The 18,715-nt window shown below is 40.0% G+C and overlaps 1 protein-coding gene across 2 annotated transcripts in view; it reads left to right on the top strand.

Moving 5' to 3' along the window:
- Nucleotides 1-18,715, top strand: part of CBS (cystathionine beta-synthase) — a 656,282-nt gene that overhangs the window by 405,789 nt on the left and 231,778 nt on the right. For both annotated transcript variants that reach the window (XM_044072237.1, XM_044072236.1), the window contains exons 8-9: nucleotides 12,776-12,867; nucleotides 18,524-18,649. In XM_044072237.1, the coding sequence (XP_043928172.1) occupies nucleotides 12,776-12,867; nucleotides 18,524-18,649 (218 nt within the window). The remainder of the gene's footprint in view (nucleotides 1-12,775; nucleotides 12,868-18,523; nucleotides 18,650-18,715) is intronic.

Below are 18,715 nucleotides of genomic sequence, written 5' to 3'. Positions count from 1 at the left end.
AAATGGACGAAAGTAAATTATCCCTCTCTGTTGCTTGACTATCTTCTAGGCTGAATCCCTTTTCAGTGCCTTTCCTGGCAATCTTAGATTATCTTATTCCAAATTTTTGATACAGACCTTAACCGCTATGTTTGTTCAGTTTGATTTCTACTTACCATAACCCAAGCAAGGAGAAGTTCATAAATTCAGCCTTTCTGTATCATCCCTCTTTATCTGTTTTTTTTTTTTCAGAGTTGCAGTGATGTTATGTACAAATCTTTCTTTTATACCCAGACTAGCAACAGAATCAAGTTTGAATCAATCATTCAGTCTGCTTGTGTTTTACTCCAAACTACTAATGTAACAGGGAGTATATTTTATATTGCGTAGATATGCATAGGAAATTAAGATTTTCCCTGAGATTCATTAACGCTTACACTAAGTGTACACTCTTCTAAGTGAACAGACAATACAGGCATAACTTACACCTTCCTCCTAATTTTAGTTTTCCTACTGATTTTCTTGCAACCTTAAACATAGTGGGGAATTCATAAAGGTTACCACAAAGTGTAGATTTCATGTGCACATAACAGTAATCTTTCTGAATGACTAGAAAGCACAAAAAATGTGGTACGGATGTTCCTGAATATAGATTGTGTACACTTAGTGTAAGTGTTAATGAATGTGGCCTTTTATATTGACAGGACAAAAATCATCCAGGAAGGATAATTGATTATTTATTTGTTTCTTAATGCTGCTAACAAATTGGACTTTAAAGTTTGTAAAGTCACGCTACGCAAATAGTTTTAAGTGTGAATAAAGTTTTATTGTACAGAGTACAATAAGAACTTACCAGCTCTGCCTTCAGAACTTTCCAGTAGGACAGTATCCGTATCATAGATACATCAGCAGACGCTATTTGTGCAGCTCTTCTATATAATATTGCAAGACACTATAAGCTAGATATGATCTTAAGGTCTAGATCTTCCTTAGGTGCCATGGTCATAAGTATGCTTTCATGATGCCATCCAGGAGGTCAAACTTGAAACTTCGTTGTGATGTTTTTTTAGAAGATGGACAGGATCATGTTAAATATGTGCCTACCACAAAAATACAGCTATGAGATTCATTGTCATCTTCTTTCACATATCCATGCCTCATCCCCTGGCCTCAGGCTGATGAAGTCTAAAGGAAGGAGCTTGCAGTGTGAATTGTATATATGACTGTTATTTCTTGTGTGCTTTGCCTCTGAGTGGTACACTATAGATTTAGAGAAATACTGAGGAGTGTGGTGTCTTATGGGTAAGAGGAGGAGCTAAAGCCTAAGAATAGACTTCAAGCACTGAGCTGACTGATACTAGTTTGAAGAAATGGTCCTGGATCACTTATTTTGAGTACCATACTTAACTCTTCTTTCACCACGTCTTTAAATGACATGATTTGTTTGGCAGAGAGGGTTTGAAAAAAAATGAAACTTGCTACAGATGGCCCCTTTTATGTATGTGATGTGGTAATAAATTGCTTTCAGAAGTGATATAAAATCATTTTTGCAATTTCTTTAACAATATTTTATACACCTACATCAGTTTGGTTGTCTCTGTACACCCCCTTAATTTGCATTGATATATACCACTGAGAAGTACATTCAATTCCTTACAGATGCATGTGTTATACTTTATAGTATGTGTTGCATAAGTAATCAACATAATGGCCGAACCATCAGACCACAAAATGATTAGTTATTTGTCATGCTTTCTTTTTTTTCATTTTTTTGAACCCCCCCCCCCCCCCCCCAGTATCTTGCCCACTGGCTCCTCTACCTTCACTCAGATGGTTCCTTCTTTCTGGAGAAATGGAAACGACAGGTATTCCAGGTGTACATCCTTTTCATTGCTGCCCAGGAGCCCCCATCACTCCATTCCCCAGTGTGAGTTGGGTGTTATTGATAAGGCCAGCTTACTAGTCCCAGGAGTGTGGCCTGCCCTTTTCCCCTGGAGCAACCTCCCCCCTCCCCATGGTTCCTTGAAGCCCACAGTTGCTGCCTCCTGGGGACTTTGGACAGCCTCTCTGAGTACATCCACATGGTCTTGCTTCAGCTGTATTAGGTGCTAGAAGCACTCTCAAGAAATTTTACCTCCAAGTAATTCAGTTCCACAGACTCCTGTCCCATGTATAACTGTTGTTATTTGTTCATGGAAGTCCTCTCTTGTGCAGGTCTAATACGGACTGTGAGGCAGGTTGATATAACAGGCAGTCATGGTCTTTGTGACCATTTCTTTCCATTCCTCTTGGGTTTCCCCATCATATAGCCCTTCTCTAAACAATTTAGTATTTGCTGCAGTGTGTTAGGCATGATGGTACATAGCTTGTTGAAAACACTATCTCAGGAGCAGGCAAGAAGATGAACACTGCTATCTGACCTTTTTATGGCTTTTGGACAATTGACCATAGGCTTTGACAAGGCCACGATGCTGCAGTTGTTGCTACATTCCCTGAAGGACATAGCACCAGTAACCCTTTGATATTGCATCAGGGGAAAACAGTCTTTACTGCCCTGATGGCCGCCTGCTCAAAATCAGACATTACATATTCTGGGTTCCCCTCCATGTCACACACTTCATACACATGTAAAAGGGTGCTAAATGATGAGTCGTAGGGTGTCCTGAATTCGGATTAGTTAGGGTGTAGCTGAGGGACATATTTTGCTGTTACTGCCCTCTCCCACCAGGCAATAGATGCAGTACAGCTACCTGCAGAGAGAGGCCATGGTGAGGGTAGGTCCTGACTAAGATCTACACAGGTCAGTTACATTTAGCTAGTAGTACCACAGGCTTGCCTCACTGGGTTGTCTTCATTATGAAGGCACCTTGCCTTAAAGGCAGCTGCTCAGGTGTTAGCATGGGTCATAGCAAGTTTAGTCTCCTTATCTAGCAAGGCTTTTCTCTTGACTCTTTGAACATGAATAATCTGTCTCGGGGTCTTTACTGTGGTCAGCACTTCATGCTTTAGACTCTGGTTAGTAATCTTGATGTCTGCAGCAGTGGCATTAAGTCGATGATAGTATATGGTGCTGTAACAGAGCTCTTCCTTCTTCTCCTTTGATGTGGTTACAAGTCTAGCACTACACATATTACTCAGGCTTCTTACACAGCATTAGTAGGTCTTCCATTACATACCCTTGCCCTGTGTTACATGTAGCCATCTGCTGCAAGCTTTTTCTTTCCACTCTGATAAGAGGTTGTTGCATAGATCTTTCTTTCTTGTGGCACCTGATGGTGACTGTGTATAGCGTGTTAACCTAACTCTGGGGCAGGAAAGTGAGGGCTGACTTTCATATGGCTTTCTGGGAGTTAACCATAGGGGTTGACAAGGCCATAATGCTGTACTTACCTTCACTTTCCATGGGTGAGCTAGAACCAAGAACCATTTACTGTTGCATCAGTGACTGTACTATTACTACCTACTTCAACCTCACTGCTGCTCTTCTCTTTCATACTCATTTTCTGTTTTTTTCTTTTCTGTTTTACAACTGTGCTAGGCAAGTATAAAATATTTTTTCTCTACCTGATAGCTGGTGGTGTTGGAATTTCCTACAAGTTCAGAAAACAGCATTCTAAAATATTCTGTAAATCCAGTAAACACTCCAAAGCCTTCTGAAACCCTTTCAAAAGTGCCTTTTCAACTTTCTTTTGACTAAAGTTTGAAGGAGTCACCTGATTAAAACTGTGATGGCCCAGTGACATAAACAGCAGAAATGTGCACTACCAGCCACTCCCACATTAGAGAATGCTGATGTCAGCAAGTTAGCACTGCTGATCTACCTTTCAGCTGTCCCTGATTTCCAGAGATGTCCCTGATTTTGACTACAAAATTTAGCTCTGTCCCTCTTAATCCCTCCTAAAACTGGTGACTCTTGGAGGCAATGTGGTGAATTATACTCAATAAATAATGGCAGTAAGTGTTATCGTTTTCTTTTATTTCAAAAAATGGATAGTAATTAACATTCTTTTATTCTGCCAATGTCTCAAGTTAATAGTATAAATATTTTAAAAATGTCCTAATTGTCCTGGATTTTTTCTGGGTTTGTCCCTGAGTCTGTTGAAATATGTCCCTGATTATTTGAGAGCTATGCTGCTGATGAGATAGTCTACTTGATCAGGGTATTTAGATAAGCAGGTCATCAAAGAGGTGGACCTCAAGATTTTGGAACAAACCCTGAAGATTCCTGAATTGGAGAAGAGGCCAAGGCAAAGCTCATCAAATATTTATCAGGGAACTCAAACAGGACAGACGTGTAGACCCTCAGAGACCAGAGAAAACTGAGGCAGAGGAGAATGGAAATCTTCATCCTTCACCACAAGTGATTCTCTATGAAGACTCCAGTGCAAGTGATGCGTGGCCTTTCAAACAGTTAAAAATAAAATCATTGACATCAGTCTCACCAGAAAGACTGACCAAAACTATATCAATGTCAGCAGCCTCCATACCTGTGACAACCAGGCCAAGATCAGCAGCTCCTGATGATGATCTCTAATGGAGAAAAATTCCTGTTTGTGTAGGACTCTACATGCGAGTCTGTAGGTCAGGCCACATTCATACTGATTTTGGTCATATCTTCATCAGTTCACTTCTTGCTGGAACTGGTCTGACTTCTGCTACCAGCACAGGTCTGGCAGCTGTTGGGACTGTCTTCCAGTATCATTCTTTGAACCATCACAGGCTTGGCCCATTCTTATAGTTCATAGGTTCATAGGTGTGTACTAGGCTAATGGCCCTGGAGCCTTTACAAGTCTAGCCCATAGAAGTGCCTAGGCATTGTGCCACCCGACGTTAGTTCCCAGTACCTCTATCATGTAGAGCCACTGCAGTAATCCCCAGGGTGAACTTTCTATTTCCCATCCACTCATCAAAATTTCTCTTGAAGAAGGCCAGTGAGGTGCTCTGCTTGACATGTATGGGAAGTCTGTTCCAGAGCATGGGCAGTCTCTGGGTTAAGAGCCTGTTCCTCCAGCATGTTCTGTTGATTGTGGTAATGAGGTTGAAGTCTCTGGAGTGTGTGGTGTGGAAGGATTTGGATTTCTTTAGATGTAGCATTTCTAACAGAGCTGGGTCAGACGTGGCTTTGTAAGTTGAGCAGAGATTGCCTGTTAGTAGACGATACGAGACAGAGAATAGCTGGAGTTTTTTTGAGTCTGTCCATATAGGACATGTTTAAGGCCCAGGATCCTCTTCATGAGGTACTTTTGTGGCCTTTTCTGCTGTTGCATACATGCCAAATGGGGCATTATACTTGATGATTGGTCTAATGCGGGAAGAGTAGAGAGAGAGATGATGACCTCTTTCTTCCTGGATGCAAAACCCTTGGTAATGAGTTGTGCCACATAGAAAAACTTTCTGACCACAATGGCAATGTGGTGGTCGAAGGAGAGGTTGCTGTCAACCTGTGTCCCCAGATCTCTTATAACACCTTCAGTGTTCAGTGGGCTCCCATTGATGTGGTAATTAGTGGGAACTGAGGTTTTCTCAAAGGGGATGATGACAACGCATTTTTTTGGCATTAAGCTTAAGGCCATGGTTTTGACACCAGTCATTGGTCTCAGTGAGACCTTTCTGTAGGAAGTCTGCATCACTTATGGAGTTAGTAATGGCTACCAGCTTGCAGCCATCTGCGAACTTGGTCAGCCTGAGTCCATTTGTGTTTGCCTGGACTTCTGAGAAGTAGATGCCAAACAGGAGAGGACCCAGGACCGATCCCTGTGAGATTCCCCTTGTGACTGGACGGCAGTCTGACTTTGAGTATGCTGCTTTCATACTGTGGGTTCTATCTGTGAGCCAATTTGCAAAACAAATAATGATATAGGGGATGATGCCTAGTTTGGTGAGTTTCTCAATAATTCCTGAGTGAAAAATGGTGTCAAAAGTCTTGGCCACATTGAGGTAGGCTGTATGGACTGCCTTGCCCTCATCCACAGCTCTGGTGACTGACTCAAAGGAGTCAACCAGGTTGAGCAGGCATGCTCTACCTTTCACAAAAGCAAATTGTGTGGGATCTAGAGTTTGGAGATCCCCTATATCCTTGTTAATTAGGTCCATGATGATGTGCCCCATAGCCTTACATATCAGACTCATCAGGCTAATGGGGCGATAATTCCCAGGGTCTGTAGTCGCTCCTCCTTTATGGAGAGGAATGACTGCTTTCACAAAAGCAAATTGCATGGGACCTAGAGTTTGGAGATCCCCAATATCCTTGTTAATTAGGTCCATGATGATGCACTCCATAGCCTTACATATCAGACTTGTCAGGCTAATGGGGCAATAATTCCCAGGGTCTGTAGTCGCTCCCCCTTCATGGAGAGGAATGACTGTAGCAGTCCGCCATTTGGTAGGGACAAAGCCTGAGGTGAGGCTGTGATTGAACAGGGCACACAGATGTGGTGCCAGTTCACTTTGTAGTTCATGTAGAACACATCCAGGTGCATTCTTGGGTCCCATGGAAGCTGTATTCTTGGCCTTGGGCAATGCAGCTTTAACCTGTGCTGCAGTAATGCTGGGTGTCTGGCATTCCACCAATATTGTGATTGGTCCTTTAGGGGGGAGAGAGGGGTAAAGTTAGCACTGAGTCTGTAGGCCAGTATGTTGGCAATATCTGTTGGCTCAGTATAGGAGGTACCATTGTGCACTAACTTACAGCAAACCTGAGTATTGCCATGGAGATTCTTGATATAACTATAGAAGGCTTTGTGGTTGTTTTTAGTGTCTGCCGCAATTCTGCCTTCATAGCTGGCTTTAGAGGTTTTGATGAGTGATCTCAACTTTTTGTTGAGGCTAATAAGGGAGTTTTTCAAGTCTTAGGACTTTGTCTGCAACATTTTCTTCCTTTTGTTGTAGAGTTTATTAATGGCAGGGGACCACCAGACTGGCTTCCTTTTTTGGAGGACATCTGACAGTTTTTTGGTTGTCAATGAAACTTTAATACATTTATAAAGGAGAATTTTGAGGTGATCCAACAGAGAATTATACCATTTCACAACTGCATAACTTTAATACTTTCAACAAATATTTGGACCAGTGTTAGCAATTATCTGTCTTGGAGTATTCATCCCCTGGGTCCAAAGCAAGAAGATATATCATGGGTGCAGTGAGAGCTCTGCTTGCACTACTGCAATTAGCAAATCAAATGGAGAGGATAACATGGGTGCAGTGTGAGCAGTGCTGGCACTACTGCAGTTAGCACTTCAAAGTGAGACGATAACATGGGTGCAGTGAGAGCTCTGCTGGTACTACTGCAGTTGGCACATCAAAGTGAGATGATATGGGTGTAGTGAGAGCTCTGCTTGCACTGTTGTATTTAGCACCTCAGAGTGAGAGCGTATGGATTCAGTGAGAGCTCTGCTGGCACTAGCAGTTAGCACATCAAAGTGAAGAGGATATCATGAATGTAGTGAGAGCTCTGCTGACACTACGGCAGTTAGCACATCAAAGTGAACAGTTTATCATGGGTGCAGTGTGAGCTCTGCTAGCACTACTACAGTTAGCACATCAAAGTGATAGGATAACATGGATGCAGTGACAGCTCTCCTGACACTACTGCAGTTAGCATATCAAAGTGAGAAGATGTCATGGGTGCAGTGAGAGCCCTGTTGGCACTAGCACTTAGCACATCAAAGTGAGAGAATAACATGGACTTACTGAGAGCTCTGCTGGCACTACTGCAGTTAGAACATCAAAGTGAGAGGATATCATGGGTGCAGTGTTAGCTCTGCTGGCACTACTACAGTTAGAACATCAAAGTGAAGTGGATATCATGGGTGCAGTATGAGCTCTGCTAGCACTACTGCAGTTAGCGCATCAAAGTAAGAGGATAACATGGGTGCAGTGAGAGCTCTGCTGCACTACTGCAGTTAACACATCAAAGTGAGAGGATATCATGGGTTCAGTGAGAGCTCTGCTGGCACTAGCAGTTAGCACATTGAAGTGAGAGGAAAACTGGTTCCAGTGAGAGCTCTGTTGACACTGCTGCAGTTAGCACATCAAAGTGAGAGGATATCATGGGTACAGTGAGAGCTCTGCTGGTACTACTGCAGTTAGCACATCAAAGTGAGATGATATCATGGGTGCAATGAGAGCTATGCTGGTACTACTGCAGTTACCACCTCAAAGTGACAGGATTTCATGTGTGCAGTGAGAGGTCTGCTGGCACTAGCAGTTATGACATCAAAGTAAGAGAATAACATGGATTCAGTGAGAATTCTGCTGGCACTCCTGCAGTTAGCACATCAAAGTGAGAGGATATCATTGCGGTGAGAGCTCTGATGGCATTTTTGCAGTTAGCACATCAAAGTGAGAGGATATCATGGCTGCAGTGAAAGTTCTGCTGGCACTACTGCATTTAGTACATCAAAATGAGGGGATATCATGGATGCAGTGTGAGCTCTGCTGGTACTACTGCAGTTATCACATTAAAGTAAGAGAATAACATGGATTCAGTGAGAGTTCTGCTGACACTACTGCAGTTAGCTCATCAAAGTGAAAGGATATCATGGGTGCAGTGCGAGCTCTGCTGGTACTACTGCAGTTAGCCCATCAAAGTGAAAAGATATGGGTGCAATGTGAGTTCTGCTAGCACAACTGCATTTAGCACATCACAGTGAGAGAATATGGGTGCAGTGAGAGCTCTGCTGACACTAGCAGTTAGCACATCAAAGTGAAGAGGATATGGCTGTAGTGAGAGCTCTTCTAGCACTACTTCAGTTAGAACATCAAAGTGAGGATAACATGGGTGCAATGAAAGTTCTGCTGGCACTAGCAGTTATAACATCAAAGTAAGAGAGTAACATGGATTCAGTGAGAGCTCTGCTGGCACTACTGCAGTTAGCACATCAAAAGTGAAAGGATATTATGGGTCCAATGGGAGCTCTGCTAGCACAACAGCAATTAGCTCATCAAAGTGAGAGGATATCATGGGTGCAGTGCAAACTCTGCTGGCACTACTGCAGTTAGCAAATCAAAGTGAGAAGATATTATGGGTGCAATGTGAGCTCTGCTAGCAGAACTGCATTTAGCACATCAAAGTGAGAAGATATGGGTGCGGTCTAGCAGTTAGCACATCAAAATGAAGAGGATATCATGGATGTAGTGAGAGCTCTGCTGATACTATGGCAGTTAACACATCAAAGTGAAGAGGCTGTCATGGGTGCAGTGTGAGCTCTGCTAGCACTACTGCAGTTAGCACATCAAAGTGAGAAGATGCTATGGGTGCAATGTGAGCTCTTCTGGCAGTAGCAGTTAGCACATCAAAGTCAGAGGATAACATGGGCAAAGTGAGAACTCTGCGGGCACTCTTGGAGTTAGCACATCAAAGTGAGAGGATATCATTGCTGTGAGAGCTCTGCTGGCATTACTGGCACTACTGCAGTTAGCACATCAAAGTGATAGGATAACATGGATGCAGTGACAGCTGTGCTGGCACTACTGCAGTTAGCACATCAAGGTGAAAGGATGTCATGGGTGCAGTGTGAGCTCTGCTGACACTACTGTAGTCAGCACATCAAAATGAAGAGGATATCATGGATGCAGTGAGAGCTCTGCCTGCACACTGCAGCAGTAAGCACCACTTTGTATAGACTTTCCTGGAGGTTTCTGCCCAAGGTAGGGGACATCCCCCATGGTGAATGCTTTCCAGTTGCTTTACAGGTTGCATTTGGAAATGCCACTTCACTCTCCATTACTACGTAGGGGAATCTCTTCCTGCATATGTACCATCCTGTTCTGCCTTCCTGTCCTCTTCCACTACTGTTGTTGCTGCTCCTGCTGTCATGGTGTGGGGCAGGTCCTACCATAGCCACGTGATGTGGCTGACTATTAAATTATGTTGTGCAGCATGGCACAAGTAACAGCCAGCTTGCTGGCAATGTCAGAAGACTATTCCAGTGCCCCACCAGATATGATAAGGCAGCAGATGCAAGCTTTCAGCATACCAAACGTACATCCAGTGGCATTCCAGGATACCGCATGCATGGAGTGTGTTATATTGCACTTCATCCACACTTTTGTGGTGATGTGCAGGTGTTATGAGCCATGCCCCAAGGACTATCCAGTACTACCTGCAACATGCGGCAAAATATTTTAGAGGCTTAGTGGCAGTAAGCACAAATTCTGTAAAAGTAAACATTTGTTTTGCGCAAAATGCTGCTGGTTACCAACCAGCATCTAAATCATCTTAAGAGACCTCAGTGTATTCTTCCCTAAAGGATGTCATGTCTCAGTACCCTTAGCTATGGATATACTAAAACCCTTGTTCTTTTGTTATATAGACTCCTGAGGGGTGATGTCTCCTTTAACCTTCGATGCAGAGTTATTCAGCACTACTTTTTCACCTTAGTAGAGCCACTGGTAAAGCAAACACCTGCTCTAGAGATCTAAGCCTACACTACCACATCAACACCACCAGATGATGTGACAGATACATAACCCAGTGGAGCCTCCATTTCTGGAATAGGCTGCCCTTCCCCATCAAGCAGAGTACTTCCTTAGCAACCTTTCAAACCATCCTGTATTACTGAATGGATGATCCCTACAATTTTCATCAGGGATATCTGGAGAAAGTCTGCTTAATGGGAGACGTTAGTTCTCGTCAGTCAAATTAGATGGTATGGCTGAGTTTTTTATTTTTGATTATTTTATTTTATTCTGGTTTTGTGTACTTTGTTTAGTCAAAAAAATGTTTTCAGCAGAGGCTCAGGGGGAAAAGCTCCAGCATATTACAGCCATTTTAAATGGACATTCTGTAATATACATTAACAAACATTAAGTAATGTGCATTCATAATTACATATATATACTATATCTGCTAATTAAATCACATTCATATGAAATAAAGGCAAAAAGTATTTAATGCATTTAGTAGATATTGAACATTGAGCATTAGGAGAGGTGTCTTACTGGGTCTGTGCTGTAGATAATAGATCTTGTGATTAGTAATTCAAAGAAATGGAAGTAAGAAGGCAGTTTGTAGGTGAGAAAATGTTTACATTACATATGGCATGGAGATGCTAGTAAAACTGTTAAGGTATTAGTGAATATTGGTTGTGAGGCAAAGGCTTTTGAGTGAAGAGAAATGGTTTGGCAATATGGCAAGCTGAATATTACAGTGACATTTATCCTGGAGATACACAAGAGCAGATTTATTTATTTGATAAGTGAAGTTTTGGCTGTGTTATACATGAATTTACATTTTGGATGGATTTCTTTGGTATTGGGATGTGATTCCATATTTTAGCTACACTATTTGAATATAGGAAGTCAACTGCTGTATTAAATAATTTGGTTATAGTGATTAGCGATTTTTTTTCTCTAGAGCATAAAATTCTGTTTTGGGGTAGCGTTGTATTAAACTGTTAAGGGCCAGACAGTTTTCTGGCTTATAGAGATGTCTGTGTATTATAGCTAGCTGAGAGAGATCTGGGTGATATGATAGGTCTAACCAGTTTAATTCTCTGAGGGCTAGGCGGTGGTGTGTTTTGTTGTTATAGTTTATTGCAGATTTGGCTATTTTATTTTAACATTACTCAAGTAAGGAAAGTTGTAAGGTTGGAAGTTTAGTGATGATTAGGGCAGCATAGAGGAGAGATGGCAGCAAGAAAGTAGATGCCATATGTCTTCTGGCTATGCCAGTTAGACAGAGTTTCACTCTGTCTAATTTACCTAGTTTTTGATTATATATTTTTAACCAAGTGTGGTACACGTGGGCAAATTTCAACTTGCTCATCTATGATCACACCCAGTAATTTTGTGTGGTTTACAATTATCACAATTACTGAGCTTCTCAATAGTCTCCTTGGCTGTAAGCATGCCTATAAAGCAAGCAATGATGTGGTACCCACATAACCAAAAAAGAGGCAGAAATGTTTATCCATAGTGCAGGGAACCAGTGCCATTTTGGGAATGGCCTTTAACTCATTAACACCTACATAGTATGGGATGCCAGATGTCTAGCAGCCTACACACATCCTTGCATTCCAGATCATTTTCTAAAAATTCAACTTGAAAGCATAAGAGAAATGCATTTAAATATTTTGTGAATAATAAAAGCTATGAAAACTGTACAAATAGCAATGGTATCAGCAAGAAGTATTCTTTACAGTGATAATGTTTTTTTTTCTAACATTTCTAGCCTTAAAGTAAAGGCTTTCTGAGCTGCAACTGCATTCATAGTCTTTCCACAAATACTGCAATATATTGTAATCCATACAAACCCCAGAATTACATTTTTTGCTAAACTTTCCAAAACCAAATTTTCGTATCTTGGAAACTAAATAACCTAGACATATATTGTTAGATTGCTTTTGTTAAAAAGACATAAAATTTCACGTGACAGAAATTCCACTCTGAGTGCATGTTTATTGAGATATTCACTGAAATATGAGAACATATGCTTAATCATATAATTAGCAAAATAATACTGACAGTCTTTCAAGATGTGCAACATGCAGTGCAAATATCGGTATATACTTCTAAGAGGAGTGTCTGCAGGCTAGGACACCCCGTGATGTGCTCTTTCCATGTGAGTAAACTATGAAAATTATCTCAAAGCATTTACTGTTAGGGTAAGTTTGCACAGAACAATGATCGACCCCACCTAAAAAGATGACCTATAGAGCTTTTTCATGTGCATGTTTCCCTTTTAAGCACCACTCACATTATAACTGTTGCAGTACAGCATCAACTAATAGTTACTCTCTAGTAGAAAACAGGCATTTCATGTAGATTTGTAACCACTCTATTTCTTTTGTTACAGGAAAAATTGACATGCTGGTGGCTGGAGCAGGCACAGGAGGCACTATCACTGGTATTGCTAGAAAGCTAAAGGAGAAATGTCCTTCTTGCACAGTAAGTAGAAAGCATATGCTATGGGACCACAAAATGGCTGCTGTCTCAATTGCATGCATTGCTGAGGGCACGTTGCACCACAGTATACGTTTAATGCAATGGCGTCTTGACTTAAAAACACTGCATTGAACTAAGTAACTAGAAAAAATATCTATGTTTAAAAAGCTGAAGATTCTCCAAGGTACTACAACAATCTAAATGTTTTTAAAGATAATATGAGACAGATACCATTATAATGCGTGTTAACACGCATTAACACGCATTATAATGCGTGTTAATGTAGCAAAGCTAAAAGTAACAACAGCTTGCTAGAATTAGTTTGAGCTCCACATGCAAGCTGCTTCTGCTGCATGGTACATTGAACTAAAGCTAATCCTTTATCAGGAAGTAGTCAAAAGCAAACTTAAAACTAGGATTTTTAAGCAGTTATTAATTTAGGTCTTGCTGAGTTCTTCACCTATTTATTATGTGCTATCATTAAGTTATCTATGTGCCTTAAGAAGCTTATGTAAAGTTAGGATGCCCATTCTTTTGTGATGAAGTTAAACAGAAAAGTATTTTTGTTAATGTTGTGTTTGCAGTCAACTGTATTTCCTGTTTGGTTAAACATTCAATTCATGCCCCAATAGCTAAAGTAGGAAATATAAATGCGAAAATGACTTTGTAAATATCAAAAAATAAAAAAAGAGAAATGACACTGAGGCGAAACTAAGTGCTTTCATTCTGTAACGTTGTCAGAACTTCCTCAGAACTAATACTGTAAAGTAAAATTGTGTAATAAGTAATATAACAAGTATACACTGTTTAAAAATGGTTGACAACAACAATACCCAATAGAAACGTATCAAAACAGAAATTACTCCATCAGCAATCTAGAAACAATCAGTTGTAAATACAGTAGCTAATCAAAAAGAGTGGGGTGTGTCCAGATAGGCTCATACACACCGGCGTAATGCACATTTGAGATTCAAGTTCTCATTCAGCCCCGGAACCATCTCAGCATTTAAATGTAACTCCCAACGGAGTTCTGTTAGCGGCAAAAAAGTGTCAAAGTCACCAAAATAACTGAGCAATCTGTTCTAAAACTAGAAATTTGAAACCAGTAAAGTCATGACATCTGATACTGTGCCATCCTAACGCGTTGGTTTCATATTTTTTCTAATAGCAGCCAAATGTTCCTTAATTCGATCAGAAAGCCTTCTGATCATTTTTCCAGTGTAAAATGCTGGACAGGTGTTCGCTGCGTAAACTACCATGGAGGAATGGCAATCAAAATGTCTTTTGAAAGAGGCAAGGAAATTAGTGTACAGATTTATATACATTTCCTATGTACATTACACACACTATACATTTACCACAATTAAATGTGCCACAAATACTTTTATTGGTTAGATTTTTAATACATTTTTATTGGTTGATAATTACAATAGATAAATGTGATTGGATAGGATTTATATAAATATTCCCTACTTGTTCGGACATTTTTGAATCTGAAGAAGGGTGGAAGCCAACCAAAAGCAGCACTCATTCTTCTTTTATATTCTTTAATAAAATCGTTTTATGACTACAGCCATGATGACTGCACTGGGTATACTTTGGGATTTATATATATATATATATATATATATATATATATATATATATATGCATATATGAGTGTGTGTATACAGTACACTTTCAATTAACCGGAACTCAAGCAACCAGAAAAAAGTTGCAGAAATACAGTACAGTATGAACAATTCAGTTTTTTCATGTGTTGCACTTTCTGTTTTCCCCCACAGAAACATACCTTATGTTTTAGATACAAATAAATTCTCTCTCTCCCCAACCTGAGAACAAGTCCAACCAAACAAGTCGCATCTCTAAAATGTCAACACTCGGTCCATACTCACTTGGTCAGTTTGCATCAGATTTCACATTCTCTCCCCGATCACTCACACACACACACACACACACACACACACACACACACACACACACACACACACACACATTCTCTTCAGTTTTCATACATGCATTCACTCACTGTTTCTCTCTCCAGTCTCTCACTTACTCTCTTCAGCTTTCATACATCCCTCCAGTCTCTCACACGCAGTCACTTCTGCTTTCATACATGCATTCACACTCTATCTCTATTCAATTCATTCAATTCCAGTCCACTCAGCATGCCACTGAAAACTGTTCTGCATGCCATGCTTTCTAGCAGAAATATAAGTTTAAAATATTATTATTCGAGCCTGGCTTTTAATTACTGTATATCAATATTAAAATCAAATCAATACAGTGTTTATGGTATGGTATGGTATAGGGTACAGTATTTGTCAGGTCTGTTTTTAATAGTAACTCTCAAGCAACCAGAAATTACACTTATCCGGCATCTACCAATCTCCATGGGTGCAGGTTAACTGAGAGTTTGCTGTAGATATATATCTACATTTATAGCTGTATCTACACACACAGACATTGGAATATTTATTCAAGTCAGGTAAGTTGACCACTGGTTGTTCAGAGAAAAGTAGAAGCAGTAGCGTATTTCTGGCATCCAAAAGATGCAACCAGTAAGTTGTAGGACCTTTCTGGAGTCCCTTAAGCCAGTCTTGTATTTGTGACTAGAGTTTTTTGTAAACATAACTAGGATGGTCATTTTACTTATTTATTTTGGCAAACTATTCCACCAGACAGCTGAGACAGTCTTTAAAAAAAAGCTCTCTCAATAATAGCTGACAGCTTATTAATAGTCTGAGTTTGTTTTTTGGAGAAGGAGCAGTAATTTTATTTGAGCAGCTTGAATGTGAATAGTAAGAAAAAAGGTGCTTCTAGCTGTACCAAGCATCCAGTTAGCCTATATAGTACTTATCTCTAGTGTTTGTAATTGCTAAACGTGGGACTTTTATTCTCAACAGATTACAAAACGGAACTGTTGTGGGGAGGTGGAAAGACTAGAATGGTTAGAGTATACTGTAACATAGCACGGGATAAATTTATTGCAGTGACCCTTCTTTCTGTTGTAAGAAGATGAGCAACCCTCTATGAGGCCTTGTTGTTTGGTATATAAATGGAAGGACAGGCTATTTGTTATGAGTTTTAAGTGTGAGGCACTTTGGAATAGATTGGGCGGCACAGTGGTGCAGCGGTTAACGTTGTCGCCTCACAGCAAGAGGTTCTCCAGTTCGATTCTCGGCTGGGGTGCCTTCTGTGTGGAGTTTGCATGTTCTCCCTGTGTTCGCGTGGGTTTCCTCCGGGTACTCCGGTTTCCTCCCATATTCCAAAGACATGCATCTGGAGCATTTCTCCCCGGGCCTCCGCTGAAAACAGGCTCTGTGGAACCTAGTCGGACATTCCCGGTCAACAAATGTTAAATAAAATAAAAATAAATAAATAAAATAAATAAATTAAAAGAAGCTACTGTGTAAATAAAAATCAAATATAAATATTATTCTTGTTTAAACAGGGGAATGGGCATTTATTGATCAGCAAGGAGTGTAGTTTGTAGGAAACAGTCGTGAATTCTGGTTTGGAAAAAGTATATTGGTAACACTTTGCAGGGGAGAATGACTACAAGAGCTAAAATGTAAACATGTAATATAAAAAGAAGAGGAAAGAAAAGAAAAAAAGCCTAAGTATGGGGGCAGAGAAAAGGGTGACATAGATGGAACATGTCTGGTAATAGTATAACCAAGCTGATTAGTATCACCATTATAATATTCAGCAAGAACACGCAGATTTGTTTAGAATGATATCTCACAGGTGTTCAGATCCTGTTCCTAATGGTGTAAAAGTGGCATGTTGTTACATACCAAAGTTTTTGCTGGTGTAGGGATATTTAGACATTAGTTTTTTCACAAAATAGTGGACAGTGCTCTCTTTAAAATGTGCCTTCTAATCACTGATAATGGACATTAATTTGTGTTAATGTAATTGTTCCAGATGTTAAAGCCACTGTTTTTTTTCCTTTCTTCAACCCACTAGTTTATTAATTTGTGCATCACATGCCAGGATATGTCTGTGCATTTTAAGAATCTAATTAACGCCAATTTTGACTATTGAGACTTGCATAAAGTTTTAGCTATCACCTTATTAGAACTCAGTGAATCACTACTTTTAGATGAGTAATTACAGATGTGATATGGAGAGTTATGATACCCTACCAAGGTGAGGTAGTAAATCTACACTCTAGTTTTATATAGCATTATGGATAGCCCAAGTTGACCCAGAAAATTCCTTCATCACTAGTATTTTTGAAGATCTTACAAAACTATATTTGAGAATAACGGACCAGATTCGTAGAACGTCAGGCTTAATAATGATTGCCAGCTATAGATAAACAAAAGAAAAACATGATGATAACAAGTCATAAAACTAGTGATTAGTAAGAGTGAACAGCTTGCAGGTCAGGGCAGGTTGTTTATGCTTAGTGATTCTTAGTATTAACACCATTCCTACTGCATTCAGCTGCTATAACTGTGTTGTGCAACTCCAACAAGTATTAGATTTTACAGCTGTGCCACGTTCTGCTTTTATTAAGCAATGCACTCCTTGGCCATATGCCAAGTCCCACAGCTCAGCTCTCCTATGGCACTGTCTAATTTTAGGGTGGTGCTATGTTACTTTGGGCAGGATACTGCTGAACGAAGCTATGCTGCAGTAAGCTACAATGGAGATTAGTGCAGCAGCATGAGAAACCTAATTAATTACTGATAAGGTTACCATTTGGTGATCTGTTTCTGGGTCCCAGTTTGTGATTTACTTCTCCCTTGGCAGCTCCACACAGCCAAATGCAAGCCACAATGAAAGATTTGTGAATCTTAAGTCATATCATTCAAACATTTAGGTTTACTGCTAATGGACAGCAACGTGTTAGTAAACATCACTGATTGGAATGGGAAAGGACACTGAAACACCTCAGTTTCCTTGTGTTTTACAGTATTAAAATGAAATATCAACATCAGAATAAGTACTCAAGAACTTTGAGTTAGTGTGAAGCTTGTATTTGTTAAAAAAATGAAGGAATTGTCTGTTATTGCCCTCATTAAAAATGTATTGAAAATGCCTGTACTAACCAGCAACATGATTTTTAAACTCTTTCTGCCCATATGGCCAGTCTTTGTCCCATTTAAGCATGTAAGCATCAGCACATAGAATGGGCCAGATTCAATAAAACCTACACTAAGTGTACACTGTTCTGAGGGAACAGACAACGCAAACATAATACACACCTTCTTCCTTCGAATTTTAGTTTTCATATTAATGTTCTTACAGCTTTAAATATTGACAAGGATTCATAAGGTTACCACAAAGTGAGCTACATGTACACTTAGTGTAATCTTTCTGAGTGACTAGAAAGCAGAACAAAAATGTGATAAGAATTTTATTGAATACATATCATGTACACTTAGTGTAGGCTTTATTGAATCTGGCCCATATTATCTAGCACATTAGCGCAGAGGACCAAGGTTAGAGTTACTAAGAAAGTGCTAATGCCACGTATTTGTTCTGAAATGTCATGATCGGTGTTGCAGTGTACAGTATTAGATTGTGTAATTATTCTGCACTTTTGCTTATGGATTTTGTAATCAGACCCTCCACCTCCTCATTTTTGAATGTGGGTATGCTTTTGGCCTAAGTCCTTTTTTGAAACTGAGCATTTGTTTTCCAGATTGTTGGTGTTGATCCTGAAGGTTCAATTCTTGCAGAGCCTGAAGAGCTAAACAAAACTGACAAGACAATGTATGAGGTAGAAGGGATTGGATATGACTTTATCCCCACTGTACTAGATAGATCGGTAAGTGCTGTGACATTTGACTCTAGATTGCCATGACCTTTTATAAGTATTATCAACTAATTATGA

Source organism: Protopterus annectens, chromosome 5.part0 (genome assembly GCF_019279795.1).
Source record: "Protopterus annectens isolate FY-2018-M chromosome 5.part0, PAN1.0, whole genome shotgun sequence".
Classification (NCBI taxonomy): Eukaryota; Metazoa; Chordata; order Ceratodontiformes; family Protopteridae; genus Protopterus; species Protopterus annectens.
The sequence above is the reverse complement of the archived record's forward strand: the minus strand, read 5'-3'. Positions and strand labels throughout refer to the sequence as shown.